Here is a 23,527-nt window from a genome sequence, read left to right as displayed (position 1 = left end):
CACAGTTGTCAAAAAAATCTGACCTTTAGAACAGGAAAAAGAGGGAGGATTTAAAGGTTTAAAGAGGAGGCAGTGGCTGCCTGATGTATAACAAACCTCTGAAAAATTATGAACCAGTGAAAATCCCCTACAGGTCCCAACAAAATGTGTCCAATTTGCATTCCTGCAAGTCTTCCATACGCGCCACTCTTTTGCTTGTGTGTACACAGGCAAATAAATCCCCAAGAATAATACAACTGGGACCTGAATCTGATCTCTGATATATTATTGCTCCAGAGCTCCATTCCAACCTTCACAAATGGCTTTTTTTGTTCCAGATAACTAAATCAAAGCAGTCCTGATAAGCTTTCAAAGCAGGGAATGTGAGGAATGGTTTAATGAATGTTACAACTCAACCTATTACAGACTACAGAGCATTACAGAAGACAGGGGAGGAAAAAAAGCACATATGACACTCATGTCTGGAAGTCTCAAATTCAAATCCAGAAGCACCTGCCTTTCTAAGTCCCTTAATATTAAGCCCAACAAAAACTCAGTGCTCACTGTGCAAAGGAACATAAAGAATGGGAAGTGAGAAGAACTGTCAGACAAATACAGAGGGCTTCCTATTGAAAAGTTACATTAGTTGTTAAGTTTGACACAGAAAGGGGTTACACAGGAGTAGACTGAAAATAAAAAACATGAACAGAAAGTAACAGCAAAAGAGAAAAAGGGAACAGCAGTCATGAAAGACAAAGCTAAAAAATTTTTGGAAAAGCATGCTGTTTTTGCAAACCAGTTTCTGTGGCATTTACATGGGCCCTAAGTGCTGTTCGTATGCTACAAGAAACTCTGGCAATTTCTTCACATATCAAACTTCAGCTATGCATGCATAAGGTACATATGAAAGGTTGGCATGCTGGTCCCAAGCTCTGCCTTGTTTTCACTGCTTTTTCTATTTCTAAGCATTAAATGATTCTTCTCTTAGAACCAAAAATAAGGTTGCGGCTTAAGTATTTTACAACAGCCTGTTGTAGCTAATAAGGTTCTGTGCAGCTAAAGGTCATGGGCTCAGACTGGAAGACTAAGTTAAGCTAATACTTCAGGTGATCCTCATGAAGTGAAATTTCAGCTCAGAACATACCAGACACTAAGGTATTACATAAAAGAAATTATCGACTCCCTTCCAACAAACTTACCACCTAAAAAGTGTTCTTGAGGACATCAAGAACAAAGTAACTATGTTCCTACTTAGATTCGATATATCTCCATGCTCCTGTTTACTCTTTTCCTCATGAAATGATGTGCATTCTTGTCCCAGAATTAGTAGATACAAGAATAAAACAGTTTAAAGGCTTCTTTATACAATTAAACAGCTGAGATTATGAGAACAGGTTAGCAACTCAACATTTACTACCACAAAAAAGTCTTAAATACCATATGCTTAGTATTACCTAGGCAGTTGCAAATGAACTGTAGAATGCAGAATAGTTACACTTACAGGGATTAAATAGTTCCTATTTACATGACAACACCTAGCAACACAGCTAGATCACAGTTAAAAGTAATTCCACAGCCATCCTGAATAAATCATCATGCAGACACATCCAGAGCAAAGCCATCCTTATCATGGAACAATGATCCCAGAAGAAATCCCTGCAGAAAAAACTCCAACGGAAGAGTTTTAAGTATTCCAGTCAATTTCCTCCAAAACTTCCTCTCATATACCTCCCAAAACTACGCCACAGTTCTTGCACATTACACTTTACAATTTCAAAGCCTTTTACAAATAATCACCTTGTGCTTTGCTTCTTCTAGATTTCTTTCAAGTTTAAGTAGCTGCAGTTCTTTTTACCACAGTCTGATTCTTTTAATACACTTTGAATGCACTGTGGACTACTTCAGCTTCTTGCCTTTGGTTCAGAAAAGAATTCTGCCATTTTAAAATAAGATGTAAATGTTGGGGGAAGGAAGAACAGATAATATATTTTGAACATAAGTTATGCTTGATTTAATTTCTGCTTCTAGATACATGATTTAAAAGCCTTTTGTTGTCACACATATTGACAGCTGATGCAGTAAAACATCAATGTATTGGTACCCAATGATCAGAGAACACAGGTCTCTTTTGATGTGAAATTTCACCTGAAACATGAAATTTACCCTTTCACTTTTATTCCAGGGTGAGACTGGCAAAGGAAAAATAAAATTGAATAAAGAACAAGATTTAAAGGACATTGAAGAGCAGCATTGAAGAGAAACAGAGGCTTCTACAGAGTAGACTTCAAATCTCAATTACTGTAAGCTGGAACACCTGGAATAAGAGGCGTGCATGCAGACAATAACATAACAGTAAGTTAAACACTGATTATTTGTTTTTTCTTAATGAACTGTTCCTGCTGCTGAAGTTTACATTGCAGAAGGCCTAGGCAAGCCAGGTGTGCTAGGTAACACTGCTAGCAAATGGTAACAAATCTTGAGTTGGCCCAATGAATGAGAAATTCATAGTGCAAGGCTTTATCCCTGCCTATCCTGACATGCAATATTTGGACCTGGTGCAATCAGAAGAAATAACAAATTTATCCTGGGGGCTTACAAATATTTTTGAAGAACACTGTACACTGACAAAACAGTTAACTTAAGCATGTTTTACTCAAAAATCACAGAACTCCATCTCTTACCCTACTGCTTGTAACTACAGAAAGTTTTTGGACAACCTCTAGTCTGAATCAGTTGCATCCTCCAACAAACTATCCATTTCTTTCTAAAAGCCAAAGAAAATCTAACATCAGTTAAGCTCTTCAAACTTCTGAGAATAGAAAATTGAAGCTTATTATACGGAAGTTTGTGAGACAGTTTTCAGAACAGATTCATTGCTCAATGAAAACCTTAGCATTCATGTCACACTTTTACAACTACAGTTATTTACCCCCAATGCCCTTGGACACAAATTCCCTGCCTCCACATTTGCGTGGTATGCTGTGCACCTGTTGGCTGCTCACCCCACCCCAGACACAGCCACATCACAGGGCACCAGACTGAGCTCACTACGATGGGAAGCAGCGTGTAACCTCTCAGGAAAGGCAGCAGAATCGGTAATTAACAACAGACAGCTACTGCACACAAAATTGCCAGGGTTTCTATCTTCAATATGTTCTTGAGCAAGCTGATGAGAAAATAGCCTACTGCACTAGGAAAATGCTGCAAATGATACCAACTCCAATCTGGAGTGATCTCCAACTTCCCCTGATAAACTGCAAAAAATCTGTATTTTACTGTTACATTTGATACTGCCTGCATCTGTTACAATTTTAATTGCCATTGCCCATGATTATGCCTTTCTGTGTAAAATACAGTCTATACTGATATGCCTGCATAGACTTCTGTAGGACCCCCTCTAACATAGTTGGTTCCATTCACTCCCCAAACAGTATGATTTGTGTTGAGACTTTAACCAATATCACAATACTTCAAGAAGCTTTACGGCTTTGCCAATCAGCTTTTGTCAGAGAAAAGCCTTGTGATTGGCTTTTTCTATCCCTGCTCATTACCTGCGTATCAACTGCCAATAAATACAGGAATTTTAGAACATGATCTCTTAGCCCATTTTCAAGGAAGGGGTTGGTGGGTTTTTTCGGTTGCTTGCTTGCTTACCATGTGGCCTAGAAATAATTTTGCACCTAAGCAGAAGTCAGGTTTCTTCAATATAAATCATGTTCTGAAGCTCTGGGGGTTACTTTTCACATTTTATGTCCCTGCCTCTTTTCAAAGAGAGCTTCAACTAAAAGAAAGTGTGTGGCACTACTATTTAAACACCACAGGAAAATATTGGTATCAGTTCTCTACAGCTGTTCCTACTAATTTTACCATTTCTGGTAGCACTTCCACCATAAGAACATACAACAGCAGAACACAGCAAATATGCCAAAGCCTGCTGTTACCTTAGTTACACAGAAAGAAATAGGTATGTCTCAGAAATATAGGAAATTGTTATCTAGACAACAGACAGACAGCACTTCCTTTCCCAGAACAATCTGTCTCCTGCCCTGACAACCCATTCCTGCTATATTTACCCAACCAAATTTTGCCAGTGATATATTTCCAGATGCACTTGAGCCACATGTCCCTGTCAGTCAGACCAAGCACAGAGGAATCTGAGCTCCTAGAAATCACTAGATGTTAATCCATGCTTCCTCTCTTGCTTGCCTGTAGAGTTAAAGGAGACAAAATGTGTAAAGCATTATTCCCAGTTTATTTTGGAAACAGGGACAAGAGGTACTTCATTTGATACAGCTATTTACTTCAACTGCTTTCTTTGTAACTTGTAGAGACACCTGAACAGTTAAAAAAAATTTAAAATGTGAAACATGAAGTTAAAAATAACTGGCTGTTTCAACCGATTAATATTGAGTGTACAGCAAGAAATTTTAAGACTCTCTTGAAAATCCTTGATGCTTAACAAGGAGCTTACTGCCCTAATCTGCCACTGGAGACCCAATTTCTCATCTAGAAAAAAACAAACTGTTCCATCTTTGCTGGAGAAAAGCAACATACATCAGTTCTAGATTGTGGATAGTTCAGTTTAAGAATGCTGACCAGCTAAAATTAGTTGAGCTTTGGAACAGTAAGAACAAGGTCTAATGAATGATCTGAACTAAGCCACTTCACTATATCAGCAGTTAGTCTTCCTATATTGCACCATATACTTCTGATCCCATGCTATCTTCTTCCTATCCTAACTACACAGCTAGGTTCTCTTCATAATTTTACATAACACCCAACTTCTGATCATTATCTTTGCTCTTGCTCAGTGTCTCCCTGAGATCCTTTGAGCAAAGGAACAAACTCTCTTCCCATCTCCACATTGCTAAAAGATTATCTTCGCAGCTCCTACATCAATATTACTTTCATTACAAAGTGCCTTTTTTGAGATTACAGCAATGGGAGAAAAACAAACCAACCCACCTCATCCCAGAAAAGCCAACCAACCACATAAAACACCTCAAAAAACCTAAAAAACCCACCATAAACCCAAAACCCAACTCCACGACAAAATCAAGGGAAAAAGAAATCTATTAAAAAAATCCACAAAACAACAAAGTCACCTCTCAGAATCTCATTAACAAGAAGAGATTGTCATCACAACAGTGGCCACTCAGTGGAACCAAGGTATTTCTCAGTTGTAGGTACCATGACTCTTTCAGAGAGGGCAATGGGAGGCTAAGCCATTGATGCAAGAGAAAGGAGTGAACAAAGGAGCTGAAAGGGTTTAAAATGGTAAATATCCTTCCTCTGGCTCCCTCTACCCCTTTTCTGGAAAGCGCAGACAGGCAGTTTCAACTTTTCCATCCTTTATTTAACAGGCTTAACAGAGGGTCCTAACAGGTCACAAACAAGCTTTTTTTGTATAAAAAGCACAAGCTGAAATCAACTGTGGCTATATCAAAACTCACTTCCAGGCCAATTTTGTAGCTCAAGGTGGAATTAAAAACCCCTGTAGCCTTCTTTTAATACTAGATTCACATAACAAGACCTCTTCAACTAGCTGGATGCAGGCAGATTCTTCAGAACAAAAGCACTTTTAACCCGTTCTTCTCAAACACACAAATACCTAGGTTTGTACCCAAAAGTAGTACTGCTTAAGGACAAGAACATCCTTTATAACAGTCTAGATTGTTTTCATTACAGCATTAAGTCTTTAAAATTTTAAAATGTTTTTGCTAGAGATTCTTCCTGCTTCCTTAAACTCGGTACAGTTTGCATATTTTCTGATACCTTTTCCTTTTCCAATCTGCAACACTGTAATGCTTTTCAAACATCTGACTAACACATCATACAAGAGGAGTGGAGACAATCACAAGGAAGAAAAGGAGCACCTTATAGGTAGAATTGAAAGATGTTAAAAAAAATACTGGTCAGGGCTGAGTACAATCAAGTGAAACGTGGGTAAGATATGAACTGCATTACATGTAAGAGTTTATTAGCAGCCACATCCAGCTGCTCAAATTCAGGCATCTAATACAAGGATGTGAACAGCTGGTACCATCACCTGCTGTTCCTGCAGAGTGAAAGGGAGTGTGTGACCTTCCGCTGCAGCACATGGGCCTTGTGCATGTGAACAAGGACCAGCACGGGCTGCGAAACTCTATCACATCAAGAAACTACAAGAAGAAAAAACCTACAGTTTAAAGGCAGCTGAACAAGAATGAACTGCCCTTTCAGATTTTAATGGTTTGTTAATAAAAGTGAAGGAAGAAACTGTTTGCAAAATTTAACCTGATGTTGTCTGTGACACGATATTTAAACAGCCAATAGTCAGTTACCAAATAACCATTAAGTTAAGCATTCCAGGATGCCTATGATGGTCTTCCTCCTCCTCATTTTTATAACACATTTCTTCAGAAATTTATTTTCTCTGAAATTTCTCTGTTTTTTCCAACTCTTGAACTACTATTCAGCTGCTGTTAGAGTCCTATTGCTTTCTACAATGTCTGAGTATTTTTATTTCTTCCTCTCGTATGTTTCCAACACTCCTGACAAATCCTTTTCCCCAAGAAAGTGTTACTCTTTTATTTGCAGAACATGGATGCTTCTTCTCTTATTCTTCCCTTCCATTAGGAAACAGAAGCCTTAATGATTAAAGTATTCAGACTCCTGTATCACACAAAGAAGTTACATGCTTTCAGAAACGTTTGTTGCTCAGAACTTATCACTTTGCCAAATCTAAACTAGTACTTCTGTTTCAATTGAAAAAGTCTCATCCTGTTGACCATATTTTAATGGACTGGTAAATTTCCTATACCTTTGTGTTCATCATCAACAATGGCACCAAAGTAAGTATTCCCAGGACTGTATTCTCCTACTCCCTGTACCAGCCTGATCACATCTGTAGTGCTAACCTCATGCTGAGGCAGAATGTATTTAATAAGAGGGAAGCACAGACGTAAAATCAGACTGTGTGTGTTAGATTTTAAATCTGACTGAACATATTTGCATTTCAGATAGTCAAAACATTTGTTTTTTTCAGTAAGAGCCGAGTATGTAAAGAAAGACATGGTCATTCTGAATGAAAAACACGAAAACCTCAAACTGAAGTGAAAAACCAACTAAAGATGGGTCCTAGATCCTATCATGACAGCAATTTTCATTATTATAAAACTATTACAAGCCACTATAAACTGTCTGATCCCACTCTGAAGAACATCCAAGCTGCTAAGTGCAGTTACTAAATATGCTTACACAAGCAACCATATTTTACCACTGCTACTTGTTTTATTTCTGTAACAAAGCTCCTCCCGTAGGCTATAGCCAGACCATTCATTTTCAGTACATCATGGTCAAGGTAATAACCTCATCTTTGTTTATTTCAACAATTCCTCATATTTACAACCTGATTCTTGAATTATTTAGGCAGTTAATCAAGCTGTATGTGATATCTAATTCACTTTGCAGACTTTGTCATTGTATCAAGAAAAAAAATAATTTCATAAAAAGTAACACAGCACAAAGACACATCTGAACAAAAAAATTCCTCCCAGAATTAAGCTAAATATGATTAAAAGAGAAGAACAGTGTTCTGAAGTATCTCATCTCATTTAAGTAGCACAAGCTTTAAGAACTATTTACAGTCATGCAAGCACTTAGGCTCCTGCACCAGCTTACACTTTCTGAAACTCTCTTAACTTACTACCTCAATATGCCTAGGAGTAAGTTTCAGCTTACTGCTACAAGGACAGAACTGGAAAACAGAACTTAAATGCTTGTATTAGGGTATAGGTAGAGGGTCAAATAATCAGAGAACTACTATCGGTAGAAAATTTACCATATTCAGCTAAAAAGCATTAATGAAATACACAATTACAGGGCTTAAGGGGTGTAACTGCAATTACAGTGCAAAATACTTTAGAATAAGCTGTTTATCAATCTGTTCAATTTAACAGGATAGCTAAAGCCAGTATCACTCCAAACTTTAGTTCTATGGCATAGATACGCAAATTCTCATTAACATACTTTACCTTTTCATTTTTACTCATCTCACACTGGAGTGTTTTTGTCATCATGCCTCACCTCTTCCTCAACTGTCACAAAACTATACACCTGCTTTTTCTTTCATAACATGTTGAATACAACAGTGGTTTGAACTGACAAGTTTTAGCTTCACAACTGCACCATGTAAAAAGCACAGACAAATTAACTTCAGAAAGTTCAACAGATGAGGATTCTATGTCTATCCATGCCATTTAATTAAAGAAGTATCTCCCAGTTAGGAGTTCTAAGAAAGAGCAGGTTGCTTTAACACGTGTCACATGGACACAGTACATTATACAATACCAGCGTAGATCTATCCACTTTCTACAATGACCACTTGATAAATGCTCCTTCTCAAGATGCAGTTCTTTTATCTCCTATAATTTTGTGATGACATGTACTGATTCACCATCCCTAAATATTTATATATAATTAATTCATGATTTTCCTCACTCTTTTAACAAAACAACAGATTTCCATTCACTCACAAAGTTCTTCCCCAGAAAGTATCTGTTGATACTGTGAACAAAAACTCATCCACGACACTTCCATCTCTCACCTCAGAATCCATTACAAAGACCCTACCTTCAAGCCACTGTATTGCAGACTTTATATATCAAATTTTGTCTTTTTTTTGTAGCTCTGAAAAGAGCTGAAAGGCAAGTTGAAGTCATGTCATCTAAAAGATGATCGGAGTTTTCGTAGGACTGTATGCATCAGTTTTATGTCTTTCCTGGACATACCACCTGCTATCTTGTATAATTTTCTAAAGACAAATTACAAAAGCAAGATAACAGATCACAACAGAATATTCTGAGTGGAATGGGACCCAAAAGCAGCATCAAGTCCAGCTCTTGAGTGAATGGCCTGTATGGACCCACGACTTTGGTGTTATCAGCACTGTGCTCTAACCAACTGAGCTAACATCATCTAGACTGTCATACAACAGTTTTTTAAGAACTTAGCATAAGGAGGTCCGTAACACATTGGAAGATTAATTTTTTTTCTGATTGCAAAGAAAAGCCCCCAAAGCAAGCACAAACAAAAAATGACCCTTCAGCAATAATTTATTCTGCAACACTCATCTAGCTAAAAAGCTATAGTTACCTTAAAAAGAAAAAATTCCTAAAAGTTTACTTCAAATGGGCAAGCCACCAAGTTCACATCCCTCACTATCAACATTCCTTAACCAAATAATCTGCTATTTTAATAACAATGCTCTCCCTCAGTCTGATACTTTTACACTTACCTTTTAATCCCTGCCATTCTACCTATTTTCTTCCTGACTTTTTTATTGCACACTAATCATTGAGAGAAGCAGCACTTTATTACAGATCCCTGCACTACTCCTGAAGAAAAGGGCATTGTGCCCAATTATGTTTTCTTTCAAACCTCTCCTTCAAACTCACATCTTGGTATAAACCATATCAGGGATCAGCCAATAACAGCTGTTTGAAGGACAAATTGAGGTAATCATTAAGAAAAACCCTCAAGTGTTTAACAACTTTGTATACTTAATGATTTCTCTCTGTTGCTACCCTCTTAAGCTACAGACTCTTTGAGATGAGGAATACTTCAGTATGCTTCTTGTGTATGCATAATCAACACTTCTTGGCAGTCCTATTACATATTCTACAACTATATAAATATGCACCTGCACTTTCTGACACAAGTTATTGCTTCTTTGAAGTAAATCAGCTTTGTGACAATATTTTTAACAGGTTAGATGGCAACTATTGAGGAAAGAAGACAGGTGAAAGAAGGAAGGCGACAGAACAGAAAAAGCTATATACTTAGTGAAAGTAAACTACTAGCAGAATTAAGCAATTTCATGTAGACTTCTACTTCCAGAGGGTTTTTACTACAATGCAAATGGACACAATTCCTTTCCACTACTCTTGACCATCAAACAAAAACATCACCATCAAAAAACTCAATATAAAACCTCAATGGCTGACTTAAGAGGAACCTTAGCTTCTATGCAGCATCTGGTACTGCCTATCCACCAAATCAAACTGCAATTTATTGCCCCCTAATGTACATCCATTAAGCCATTTCCTTCATGGCTCCACTTCACACAGAAGCAGTAACTGAAGGAAATAATGGAGTGCCCAACAAGTGGGAAAGTAATTGCTCAACAAGCGTGGAACAAGAGAGAGTCAGTTGCACACCATGCACATGTGGCAGCTCTTCAGAGCCCAGCCCTGCAGTGGTAACAGAAGGCTGGTTTTACAGAACAAGCCCACTGTGGGAACTCTTCCAAGCAACAGCCAGGAGTGCTTGTCCATCTAAATCCTTGGGTCCTTAAGGATTAGAGGTCAGGAAACAATTCCTTCTAACAGCACCACCTCCTGCCTGTACCTGCCAGTTATTAGACATGCATAGAAGGAAGACTTCAGCTCCAAGCTCTAATGTTGCTCTGCACTAGGAGAACTATACTGAAAGGATGGTTAAGTGGTATCACAAAGCTTGTGGGGCTGAACTGCATAAGGGATTTCAGAGACATGCAGAAATACCCAGTATGAAGACCATGTTACTGGGTTGGTTAGGTTTTTTTATGCTAAATATTCTGAAATTCACTCCACTTCTTTCAATTTTATTCATTAAGCTTTTTGACTCAGAAACACAAAACAGAAGATTAACACAAGAGCTAAAAATTTATCAAATTAAGGATTCTACACAAACAGTTTGCCCCTTTCAGCATTAGTTACAAATATCTCAATTACAACGAGATATTCTGAATGAGAATTCTAATCTTACTCAGCAACCTGTGTTGAAAGGCTCAAGGTACAATTCAACAGAATCAGAGTGACACCATCCATCCCTGACTCCTCACATATTCTGCATAAACGCTGTCCTGCACATAACAGAAAAGCCATGAAAAATGTTACGGTGCTTGTCTTGGTACATCTGTAAATCATTCTTCATCAAGGACATTCCTCCTCCTTCCTTTATACAGAAAGTAAACAAAATCTTAAGTGAAATTATGACAATTCTCCTGCTCGTTTTGGGCTCGAGGAGTTCCCATGCCAGTGGCAGTGCAGCTGCCATTCTTGGTGCACATCAGTCACTCTGGGAAAATCATGTAGAAAGTAAAGCACAAGGTTAGCAAGCATCTGGGAAAAGTCTGATGTATTATTTCTCCAAGAAAAAAAAACAAGAAAATCTATGCCAAAATACCAATCTCTATGCTAAAAATATCCCTGAAGAAGATTCGAAGGCCTCAGCCATAAGACAGTGATTTGATTAATTTGATGCTACAATGAGATTAAAAAGATTAATCTCACTCAGAGTATTTGGAAATACCTGCAGCTTCAAAGCAAAAATATTGCATTGGTGTACATTCTCTGTGTAGTTGGGAGGATGTCTGCATTCATTTAGACTCAAAACTTGCTTTTAAAATGACAATTGTTACTGTATTGTCTGAACACCGTTGGCAAAAATCAAGTCTGGATTCAACCTGCAAGCAAAGCGTCAAATTTAAGTTGGCACCTTAATATTCATATTTCTTATAGTAAGAAAATATGAAGAGAAATCAAATTACCACTTCTGTACACAGTGCCAGGTCATTCAATATGGACTAAAATTATATTGTCATCCAGTAATTAGAGTGAGGCCAAGTTAAAGCTATGGAAGAAACCTTATTCTATCAGTTTCCTAACCTTCCTTATACACTTTCCATTTTTCTTTCAAAATTCATAGAGAATGCAACAAAGCTAAATGTTAGTCTGAATTGCTTGGTATTCAAAAATGCCAAGTTAACACGTATGGATACCTGTTAGTAAGAAAAAAAAAATCCTTTTATTTTTTTGAATTATCACAAGAACAGACATGATCTGTAAGATCAGTGAATGTTCTAGATCTTTGCAACAGAAAAAAAAGGTGGCTGTTTTTAATGGCTGATCTATGTAACATTTCCACCTTTCAGCACAAGCAATAGGAGAAATATCACAGTATGCAGTTCATCAAATTCGATATTTGTCAGTAAGTTCAGGCACTTCTAGGAGAAACTCAAGATCTAAATAATAAATAAAATATGGTATTGCTGTTACCTGCACAGCAATAAGCATCATAGCACTTTACATATCACACATTCATACAGTCTAATTCCTACACTCCTTCATTAAAAAACCCCAAACACTGTTTTTTTCTGATTTCTTAACCTGAATTAATATATCATATTCTAACCATTAGCACTACAGTAGCATTGAGAAGTGGCCACATATTTATATTTACTACCAATTTACCACTTCTAAATCTAGATCTTTCAGAAAAAGTTCAGACTTTAATCCAAAATCAGGATAAAATTCCGATATTGTTTTATACAAGGTTTTCAAAAAAAAAAATTAGTTTTCTGAACTCAGACATGAGAAAGCAAGTGTGCAATCAAGTCTACATACCAGAAAACTGATGGCTACAGTAACAAGTATATTAAGTCAGTACACTGGGCAAAGGTTCTCCTACAGTTACAGTCATTTGACCTTTAGCCAGCTCTTAATGCCCCAGCCAACCCTCTAAAGATGGAGATTTGCAGCAGCTTCTTGTCTGAAATAAGCCATGAAAAAATTCTTCTGAACCCACTGTACAAGCATTCACTTAAAATGTCATGAATGTGCATGAAATCAGAGTGCTTCTAACAGCTTACTTTGCAGCTTCTGTTTAAATGCACTAACTCTGAACCACCAGAGGATAAAAGGACTCAAACCTTGCAGTCTGGCACTCATGGACCTAAAATATACACAAGCACCTCTTCACAGGTGTGTTTACCTAGTTTAAACCTTATTTAAATAGACTCTCGATGCACACACTTTCCACAAACACCTGCTTCTCCCACCACAGTCATGGCTTGTACAAGTCAGTTGTATCCAGTCATTCCTGTCCTAAAGCCATCCCACACACCAGTAGGCAGCACTTCAGGCGTGAAAATCCTGGTTACTGACTCATCTGCCTGGTCAGAGCAAAGCACAAATTCTGTAATGAGAAGAATGACTACAGAAGTATCTGCTCTTACCTCTACATCACACCAGAACGGTTTGGAGACTTCAACACACAGAGAAGCGTTTAAAGAAACCCAGTCCTCATGAAATCATGGAAAAGCAGGCTTATAATTAAATTCATATTTCCAATGATTTGTGGCTATAAAACTTTTCTCTGCTAAGCTAGAGAGCATCTTAAGTTGGAACTACTCATGAAAGACACAGTGCTCAGTTACCAATGGACATTAAACAGAAGCTTCCTTTTGGTGACCTAAATTCATAACAAAACTGGCAAAATGAACAAATATTTCAACATCCAGACATATTTTTCAGGGTGCTAAGCTCACGTTAAAGAGCAGTCAAATGGAAGCTATGGTGACAGCAGCCCTAGATCCAAACTTCTATCAATACAGATTTTCATCGGTTTTAATATATTTCAATTTTGCATGCATGGAAAAAGCCTAATATCCATTGCTTCTATATGGCCATAATTCAGGACACTGACTTCTGCTTTTTCTAAGCACTAGAAATAAGAGACATGCCATGAAACTTAAATTGTGGTCATCTTAGCATAGCAAGCATTCAGCTATTAAATTTATCTTGGATTAACTTATGCATCACCCCAGACAAAAGAACCTCTATGTTTCCTTTCTATTTAGTAGCTAAATGACTATCAATAGTAGGTAAAATACATGCAGCCCATGAAAACGTAAAAATGGCATTGAATAAATCAACTGACAGTGGATCAGAGCAGGCATGCCGTTCATTTTCAAATTATTGAACTCCTTTTATAAATCTACATAAAATTCCCACAGAAATTAAGTTTCTCTATCAGAATGCTAAAGAGAAACTTCAAAATATAATTCAAGTTCAAGGCCCCTAGCTAGGTATGCTGAATTGTAGAAGTGAAGTTGCTCTTTCTATAATCATGGCATGGGACTGTTCGTGCTGAGCATCACATCTCTATAGGCTTCCTCCAAGAGCACATGTAGATGTTACAACAGGATGGGATACCATACTTAGTTGCAGGCAAGCTTTTCAGTATGTAATTTAGTTACTCTTGAGGAACAATACTTTGAAACAGAAATCTTTAGCTGCTGGAGGCATACAGTGCATCTTTATACCCTTGACCAGGGTATCTTAGCACCACAGTCACGACAGAGTTAATACCCACTAGCGCAGAGGAGAACAAAAGGTACTCCACTGCAACATGCCTAACATTTACATTGCCTCTCTTTGCTCATTAAACAGGTTTTGGTTAAATAATGAACAAACTGTATTACAGACTCCGATGAGAATTCCAAAATTATAAATCAACTGGTAAAGCCCAGAGGAGAACGAAGGGAGTGGGAGGGAAGGAAGGATAATATTGACTAATATAAAGGGCGCAGCTTGACAGTGGATATTCCTGCCACACCTGATCAAACATGCTCCATGGGGGAGGGGAAGGGAGGGAGAGAGCAAGAGGGGAGATGGGACAAGGCAGCCTGAAATTTGCATCCGGAACAGATTAAAATGGGTTCTTGGGGGATTGAGAAAATACATAATATATATTACTATAAATGCAAAATTGTACTAAAAGCTAACTCAAATGTCAAAGATTACAGCTTGAATAAATTTAAATATAAAAGCAATGTGTTTCCATGAGCTAATGAAAGAGACATGAAAGGAAGGTTTAGGGGAAAAAAAAAAATCACCAAAAACCCCCTATACTGAGGACTGGACTTTTGATTGCCTGGAAGATGATGCAGGAGACTCTGTATCATTCAAAGTATTGCTTGGGAACAAGTCCATGTCTAAAATGGAAAAAAGATGGAGTGCAGCAATGATGTCCTATCTCAAGGCACTAGTCAGTAAATAGCAGTCACTACAGCTGAAATTACCTGTATCAAAGAATCTCATGTAGTCATTCTATCATCCCCATATATAAGCAATTATTATCTCAGCAAGAACCACACTTATGTGATGACTAATAGAAAGGGAGTTTCCGAATCTCTCAGTACATTAAACTTCGCTTTCTCTAACATAAGCAGATAGTGAACTTGCATTTTTTCCCCAACAAGTCAACAGCACGTTTTACCTAGCTGCTCTAGATAAATGGCCAGTCCCTGACATTTACTTATACTGCATTTATTTGAGCATCCTGACAGTCCCTGCTCTTGTTGATGAGAAGAGATATTTGCAATAATAGCAAAGAACTTCAGGAAGCTTATTAAAAAAAAAAAAATTATCTCATAGAAGGGAGAAAAAGTAAAATTTCCTCCCAATACACTTCTGGTGACTGCACACATATCTTACAGAAGGTGAGTGAGCTTACAAAAAACCCCACAAATCCAGACTGTCATGTAGGTACAAGCATAACATCCAGAACAAAGACACTATCCAGAAATGCAGACTGTTCAGGAGTTCCATAAGATGTCATGATCTGACAGAAAAATCCTGCTTACAACCGCAGGAAGTTAACCTGGCAAAGAAAAGCAAAGCATTACACTTACAGGCAGACACAAAAGAGGAAGGAATAAAGGCTTAGTACTAACACATGTCCTCAGTATCCCTTGTCATCATCACCTGGAAGCAGCACTACTGTGATTCTAAGGAACACACTTCTTATAGGATTCCAGACTCAGCACTGATACAAGAATAAGCATGCTTCAGTTAGAAATGCAAAAGGTCCATCTCAAACTAAGTTAGAGTGCAGTTTTGAACACTCACTGTAATAAAGGGACCAGAAATTAAGATTACTTTCAAATACTACAATCAGTAAGAAAAATCCTGGGAAGAACGTGCAGAATGCCATATGGAGTTTAGTATTAGCTTCACCTCCAGACTCTCAGCATGTACTTGGGTTACACTTAAACAATCACTCCTGAAACTACAAAACTAGAAAATGTTGGGGGAAGGGGAGAAAGACAGGTTGTGAGAAAAACAATGGTCAGAATATCCACCACAGCCTTGTGTTCTACTACTCTAATCAATACAGACTTCCAGTTTCTTTCAGTGCAGGTGATTACAAAGTAAATCTTTTACTTAACATCCAAGAGACCCAAATAGAAACAGAGGTCTGTGCTTCACTTATTACATGATAACACATGATAAAAGCTAACAAACCAAAAATGTCAGGAAAAAAACAGACAGAAACCACTTTCTAAGCAGATTTTTTCCACTCACAGATCAGAAAGCCACGAAAAAGCTTTCCATGACAATACACCAGATTTCATATATTACTACAAGATGCAGTATATCAAAGAAACATGCATCTTTATAAAAATATATGTGTGCATACACACACAAATATATATCTCCCTATAGAGAGTGGCAGCAGTGGTATTTCTGTGCTAGTTTACATTGGTACTATTTGCTTAAAAGTATATGCATATTTCCTCCTTTCTTGTTCTTCAAAAAATGACTTCTTCATAGTAAATAAGACAAACAAGTACACCTGTACATTTATTTGCATATACCCTAGCATGTGCACATACCTGCTGATTTCTGTACAAGCTTACCTGTTATATTATTCAGTACTTCTTTTAGGTGGCTAAAGCTATGCAGCAGGGGATCCCTTTCTTCATCCTAGAGGTTACATATAGGAAGTAAGTAATTAATGAGGCAAACAGATTCCTGAAGACAAATCTTAATAATGGGTCTGTCTAAAGACCTCACCATCACATTCATAGAAGTGCTGTGGTTTGAGTTTATCACTGTCAGCATGTTTACACCATCAAATCCAAGAGAATTTTTATTTTGCTGCCAGTGCTCCCCAATATCATACAGCTAAAATGTCAAAGCACGGGTTCAAGACTGAGTATTCTGGTTTGGTTTTATTGTCCTTAGAAGTATTTCTGATTAGCCTTCTGCTGTTCGATAAATTTCACTGCAAATCTAACTCATACCATATTAAAATGGCTCATCTGGATTTGCTATAATGTTAATCTATGCAGATTGTAATGGAAACAGAAACACAATGACATTTTATGCCATTAAAATAACTTGAAGAAAGAATCACAGTGCAATATTTATATGAATTAGCTGCATCCTTTAGCCTTAGTCCATCTTTATGATATTAAAATAAGGAGGAGCAGCAGTTTCTCCAAGCTGAGTGCAGCTACACCCACACCTCAAACGGAGAGGCCGTGAGCTCTAATGAAGAAATGCCTTTTAGAAAGAAAAAGGGCCCTGCCCTTGGACAAACTGAAACCACTTGTGCTGGATGACAGCCATCTGCTACTCATGTGACATTCCGAAGTGCACCACTGATACAGCATGTCACATCCACACATTTACACAGGGGCAGCCATAAACCCACCAAAGCAGGGTTAGACTTGGAAACACTGTATTTAGGGTTTTTACCAAAGCAGGTTTGAAACTATTAATAGGTTTTAGGCAGGAATATAGATAGCTGCAACAAAACAGAGCTCAAAACAGATACCATCCCATATGAAACATACTCTATATAAAATGACTTCCCAAATTTTTATTTCACGGCTTTCATGATGAAGACTGTTTTCTCCAAGAGGGTACAAAAGATACATTAAAACATTGTGCTAAATAAAATAACATCATATATGCAAATTCCCTGACATCCCCGGTGATAAAAGTCTAAATAAGATGATTCCCACACAGAATATGACGTGGAGTTTTCATATTTACAGGATAAAAAGGCAGGAAACTTCCAGCTTTGTATCTTTTGCAGTCACTGGCACATGAGAAGCCCAAAACAGCGTAAACAAGGCAGAAAGTTATTCCAACTTTACTTACAGACATACTATGACAAGTGCAACAAAGAAGTGAGGTACTTTTCCAAAGTAAGGTGGTTTCTGCCATGGGTGTTTCTACCTGCTGCTACAGATGACAATTCAAGGTGACTTACCAGATGTGTGTGAGTGCTCCAGCGGGCATTACGCTTTATGGCTCCCACCACTGCGTTGATTTCACCTTGTACAATGTAAATGTTCTTATCCACCATCCTGACAATTCTGAAAATAGAGGTAATTCAGATTAATCTCTAGCCTCTCAGAGTAACTGTCTTCTTCAGATGAAACAAAGTTGACTCTAACCAAGAGAAGGCCTGCAGTGATGCAAGAAGCTCCTTCAGATTTGTTTTGTGTGTGCACGAAATACAAGTTATTGCATGTAACAAATACAAGTATTTCATCAAGACACCTTCCCATAGTGTGTTTTCAAAACCATGAGAGCAGACAGCTAGTTCTAAGAGGATCTTTGTAATTCAAGAGATTACTTTGGCAAGGCACATTCGTCATTTTTTTCCAGTCTATGTAAGTTCACAGAAAGATAAAGTGTTGGGGTACCAGGAGAGACATCCACGGCAATGCAATAACATATGCATCTCCAGCATTTATGCAAATTCCTGCAGCCCAACATGAAAACACAAAGGTAACCTTGTATTCACTTAAATAAGCATCAGTGGGTTGAATAAGCTGACCAGAGCAAACCTCTTTGGGACTTAAAACGTTAACAAAATAAAATTATTCATAACAGATGTTGATTTCACACTTGCTTCATAAAACAAAGATTTCAAGAAAGCAGGAAAGTAAAAAAGATGTGAATAAAACCTCACAAAGAAATGAGCAAAACTGGAGACAAAACTGGATGGAACACAGAAAAAGTGAGGAAGCTAAAGGCAGACATTTACTCTCGTGTAGTCTGAGGTCTTTCAGGGAAAGAATTTAAACTGATGCACCCACAACGAGGCAGAAGAGGGGGAAAGAAATTAAAAGCAAGAAAGATTTGAAATAGTCTGAGGAAAAGAAGAGTGAACTACTATGGGACTGTTCTCTTTATACTAGCTGTAGTCCAAATACAGTCAAGCAACAAGAAATAAGAATGAAGGGGAATGAACAGACACAAATATTTATAAATAATAAACAGGACTTATAAAGAGGCCGAAGAGTCAGATGATATAATGTTTGTAAATGAGAAGGATTTAGGAATATAGTAGCCAAATAAGACCTTTCTAGAAGAATGAAAGGAAAATGAGGACTCCAGCTTGAAATGACAACAGGTCATAGATAGGGAAGCAAAAGATGGGAAACAGGTGAAACACTGATCGTAACACTTCAAGACTGACAGGCTCTTAAAGGACTCAGCTGGGAAGGGGAGGCAGGGGGTCATAAAGCACAGACAATGTGAGAAGGACTTTTGCCCATGTAACAAAAACAAAGCTGGAAGGAAATGGTTTTGGTGGATTACTCAAGATCTCAGAAAGATCACTACAGAAATTTCAGAGCATACACCCTGGATCTGTCAGGCTTCATGTTAATTAACATGTCTGAATTATCAACAACACTTCAAATACACAAATATCCTCTGAATGAAAGAGACTAATCTGCTTCAGGACTCAGTAAATAATGGAAAAAAAGCCAAGTATTATAAAAAGATACCTCATCAAAGAACAGCATCAGATTTGTTGCTTCATTTTTTTCAGGTGTTTGGAATAGAATGAATTATTTTATGGCAAAATTGTTTATTTCATTAAATTAATTATACATAACGGAATTCCCAGGTGTAAGACAATAATTTAAAGGCAAAGACAAAAGTATTTTGTAAGAACAGTCATGACAGACAAATAGTGCTTCCAAGTAATTTGCTTGTGCCCTGAAGTACAAAGGTTTATATCAATACACTTCCTACTCATGTGGCTAATGCTTGAGAGATGTTCCCATCCTCAATAATAAATAATTCCATACATTATTCATATGATTGCAATGAAATGCCATTGATCACAATTCTTCTATTCCACTTTGTTGTCCTTGTTTCAGTACAAGGCATGAATGGGAGATTTTTCCTTCATGTAAAATTCCTTGTTTATTTTTTTTTTCTTTCAGTAATTCCATTATTTTTCATATTTCTACACTGGCAGTTTCAGGGCTCAAAATGCTAGTCCAGGGAAGTACTTCTGAGGAAATGCTTTATACATTCAGATTTGTCAAACTTAAGTTTTTCCTGTCTTCACTGTTTCAAAACAGTATTGAACATGTAAACTGTGTAGCACCATTCTGGGAATTAGCAAAGTGACATGGAAACATTACTTCAAAAAGCACGTAAATACCAGACAGACAGATTACAAACCTTGCACTTATACAGAAACTCAATAATAGTATTTAAAGTGATGCCAAAGCTTAAATGCTGTTCTGCATACTACTGAATCTGCTTGTAAGACTTCTATTTCTTCTCCTCTATTTTTAACAGAAGATAATTAAATGAAAAGTTCATTAAACTCCATCTCTTCTGAATGTAGAAGACTTAAAATGCCCAGCTAACTGCAAGTGGCAAAATATGAAGAAAATAGATAAAAGCCTCCAATACACACCATTCCTTTTCACCTGATCCTTTCAAGCAAGGGTGCAAAAACTCCTTGTTACTTGGCAGGGCTCTCCTGACATATTAAAACCCTGCAAAACTTAGGGCAGTACTTAATTTTTAACTGAGAAGACTCAATGAAAATGCACTCCTTTCCTCATTGCAGATTCCGTTAAATATAACTTAATTCAAGAGTACAAAAATTCACTTTATGTACAACAAACTCACCTGACCAGTACAACTGAAACAACCTATCATGCTAGGGATGCAAATTCACACTCGGACTCTGAACATCAGACACAGAGCTCACTACCCGACCAACACTGGGTAGAGATGGAGGGAAATACTGCTTCTTATTTAAGCTTGCAGCTAACCAAGCAATAGCACACACACATTCCAAAGTAAACCATAAATCCAAATATCCCTACTTATGCAAAGGACCTCTGCAACTTCATGTTGGAGAAGGAAACGGAAAATAACTACAGAGTGAGCAGGAAAGACAGACATCTATTTTTTCAGAAAGATGCACCTTGTAAACTAAGCCCATCAAAAGAATCATCCATCCCTGTAAGAACTTAAAAGTTTATTTCAAGTGATGGATATAGCTTCATTAAGCTCCGAAGTTCCCAAAGGTTACCCCTTTTAAATGACTAGATACGTTCTGTATGTGTTCCTCCAATGGTAGCATCACCACAAACAAAAACTGATCACACTTTAGAGCTCAGTACAGATGTTCTGTATCAAAAGAAGTTTTAAGATTGAAATGAATGCTGTGAAGCAGCAAAGAAAAAAAGTTACACAATTTACCAGACCAGCACTGAATGATCAGCTGAGTTTACAAGAGCATGGTGGGAGCCAAGCAAAACCACTATACATTTGTTCAACTTGGAGAAGAAAAAAATGGTAACATGAATGCACACTTAATGTTACAAAGGTATGGTCTGAAGAATGGCATATTGTAAAAGTGTTGAACAGGGTAACAGAACTAATACTGAAGATCATTTAAAAATTTGAAACAACCTCCCTGGCAAAGGAATTGTTTCAATACCTCTTGATCTCAAATCAAGAATAAATGCCTTTCTTGCAAGCAATCTTTAATCAAACACAAAAAGATAGCAGACTCAATACAGAAACAAAGAGATTCAGTTCCGTGGTCTTAAGTTTGGGAAAAGAAAAAAACAAAGAAAGGTACCTACTAAATTTCAAACATTTTTTAGCTCCTTAACCCTTTGGTTAGTTAAACTAAGGGTTTATATAAACTCCTGTTTCTTTGTCAAGACAGATTCATACATGCTTAAAACTGCAGACTAGTCCTCAGATATGCTCCTGCATAGAAGTTCAACAGGCAGCACAGTGAAAATGACAGCTCCAAACCAAGGCAACAAGGTGCCCAGGCCACCACGAGAAGAAGGGAGGCTGTTAACTTTTGCAACCTCACTGATAACAGCATTGGGAACACTAAGCAGGAATGCCTAATCATGTCATAAAAGAACCAAAGCTCATATTCATAACGCTGTCAAAACCTCCAACAATGTTCTATGGATAATAATTATCACTATTCTGAGACTTCTGAAATAGCATCACATGTAGAATATTCATATAAAAACACTGACGAGATTTACACCTGCCAATGTTATTTCACACATGCACTGAACACTCAATTTCTCAACCTCAGAATGTGTGACCCCTACACATCTCAACAAGTAGGAAGGTAAATTATTCCTAGTATTACCATAGGAAGTCTTGGGTATGGTTTTAGGAAACACTCCCTCTTCTGCAGCAAAATGTCTGCAATTCTTCTGCAAACAAGCAAGAGTTAGCATCAGAAGCAACAAGGTCTGGCAGACTTCCATCAAGTTACTTCTTCCTATGATTAACTTTCGCCTTCAGCCATGGCATTCGATTTAAATCCAGTGACACTACTCCAATAAACAGCAGTAGTGAAAAACAACATAACCACAACATAGAAAGATAATATTTCAAAGTAAGCTTCTGCTGACCTAAATTTTTACTGTTTATGACAATGCAGGAATAATCTCAATAGCCTCTGACCTAGATTTGGCCACCAGAATCCTGATACAATACACTGCTACCAAAACAAAACACACAACCATGAATCACGACCAACTCCTGATAATCTCACAGCCAGCTAGGTTTCCCAGAAGCCCAACTGGCAATCAGAAAGGTCCTTTTCTTCCTCCTAAACTTCATATGGAAGATACATGAACCTCTATACAGAAATTTAACTTGCTTGGGTTTTTCAAGTAATAACTGTTCTACAAAAAGCATCACAGGCAGCAAAAGTTCAGAGAAGTCAGGATGTTTCTCCAAAGGCTAGCTCCTAATGCCTGGACAAAAGCGATATAAAGCAGTGGTTCATAACTACGGAAAGAAACCGTGCAGTCCTGGGCATTTAATGCAGTTCCGGGCATTTAAAAATGCCCTGTAAAAGATAAGCAGCAGCAATTTGGTAGGGGTGGCACATCAGAAAAGAAGAGAGGGACAAGCTTCTCTGCAAGCCTCCACATTCAGCTGCAACAGTGAGATTGGGCCTGGGAATCAAGAAAAGAAAGACAAGTCGCATTTACCTGTCAAAACTGCATAGTAAAAATGAAACCTAATATTATTATGGTGAGAGGAGTTTTCTTTCTTCCAATTATTTCATACTTTTGAAACTATGAAACATGTCACTGGATGAGCTCATAACATAGACGCTAAGTGAGCTCGGAGCTTTCCCCTGCAACAACCATGGAGCTGACCATATGCCAGGAAAAGCCTGTCTCCACCGATTTCAAGCAGTACGCCACCGTGGCGCACGGGGAGCGGATGCCAGTGCAGGTGCAGCTCCCTCCGGCCCGGCCCAAGCCCGGACCCCGCTCTTCCCCGCAGCCAGGCGGGCCCGTGCGCCCCCGGCCCCGCGGGCACCGCCACGGGTGTCAGTCCCGGCCGGCTGGAGGGGCGGCCGCCGCACCCACCCGCGCCCGGCCCCCGGGGCTGCCCCGGTCCCGTCCCCGCCCCGTGCTGGTCCCGCAAGGCTCCTCCGCCGCCGCGTCCCTCCCGCCCGCCGCCACGTCGCGACAACATCGCGACAGACGGTAGCTGCCCGGCACTGACCCCCGCATCCAAAATGGCGGCGCCTGCTCCCCGCGGCGGCGGCCGCTTCACATAACCGGGCGGGCGGGCGGCACCGCGGGCGGGAGGGCTCGGCCCGCCCCCTGTCCGCCCCT

At 38.4% G+C, this 23,527-nt stretch overlaps 1 protein-coding gene across 5 annotated transcripts in view; it reads right to left on the bottom strand.

Annotated features, from left to right (window-relative positions):
- Positions 1-23,527, bottom strand: part of GBF1 (golgi brefeldin A resistant guanine nucleotide exchange factor 1) — a 103,856-nt gene extending 80,329 nt beyond the window's left edge. For 4 of the 5 annotated variants that reach the window (XM_088169034.1, XM_088169035.1, XM_014879903.2 and 1 more), the window contains exons 1-3: positions 23,415-23,526; positions 17,851-17,956; positions 16,487-16,553 (exon numbers count right to left, since the gene is read on the bottom strand). In XM_088169034.1, the coding sequence (XP_088025160.1) occupies positions 16,487-16,553; positions 17,851-17,956; positions 23,415-23,422 (181 nt within the window). In that variant the 5' untranslated portion in view covers positions 23,423-23,526. Of the gene's footprint in view, positions 1-16,486; positions 16,554-17,850; positions 17,957-23,414 lie in introns of all 5 variants that reach the window. The other variant, XM_088169033.1, reaches the window with a different exon arrangement.

The sequence above is a fragment of the Sturnus vulgaris genome, chromosome 8 (genome assembly GCF_052056855.1).
Source record: "Sturnus vulgaris isolate bStuVul1 chromosome 8, bStuVul1.hap1, whole genome shotgun sequence".
In the NCBI taxonomy this organism is placed as follows: domain Eukaryota; kingdom Metazoa; phylum Chordata; class Aves; order Passeriformes; family Sturnidae; genus Sturnus; species Sturnus vulgaris.
The sequence above is the reverse complement of the archived record's forward strand: the minus strand, read 5'-3'. Positions and strand labels throughout refer to the sequence as shown.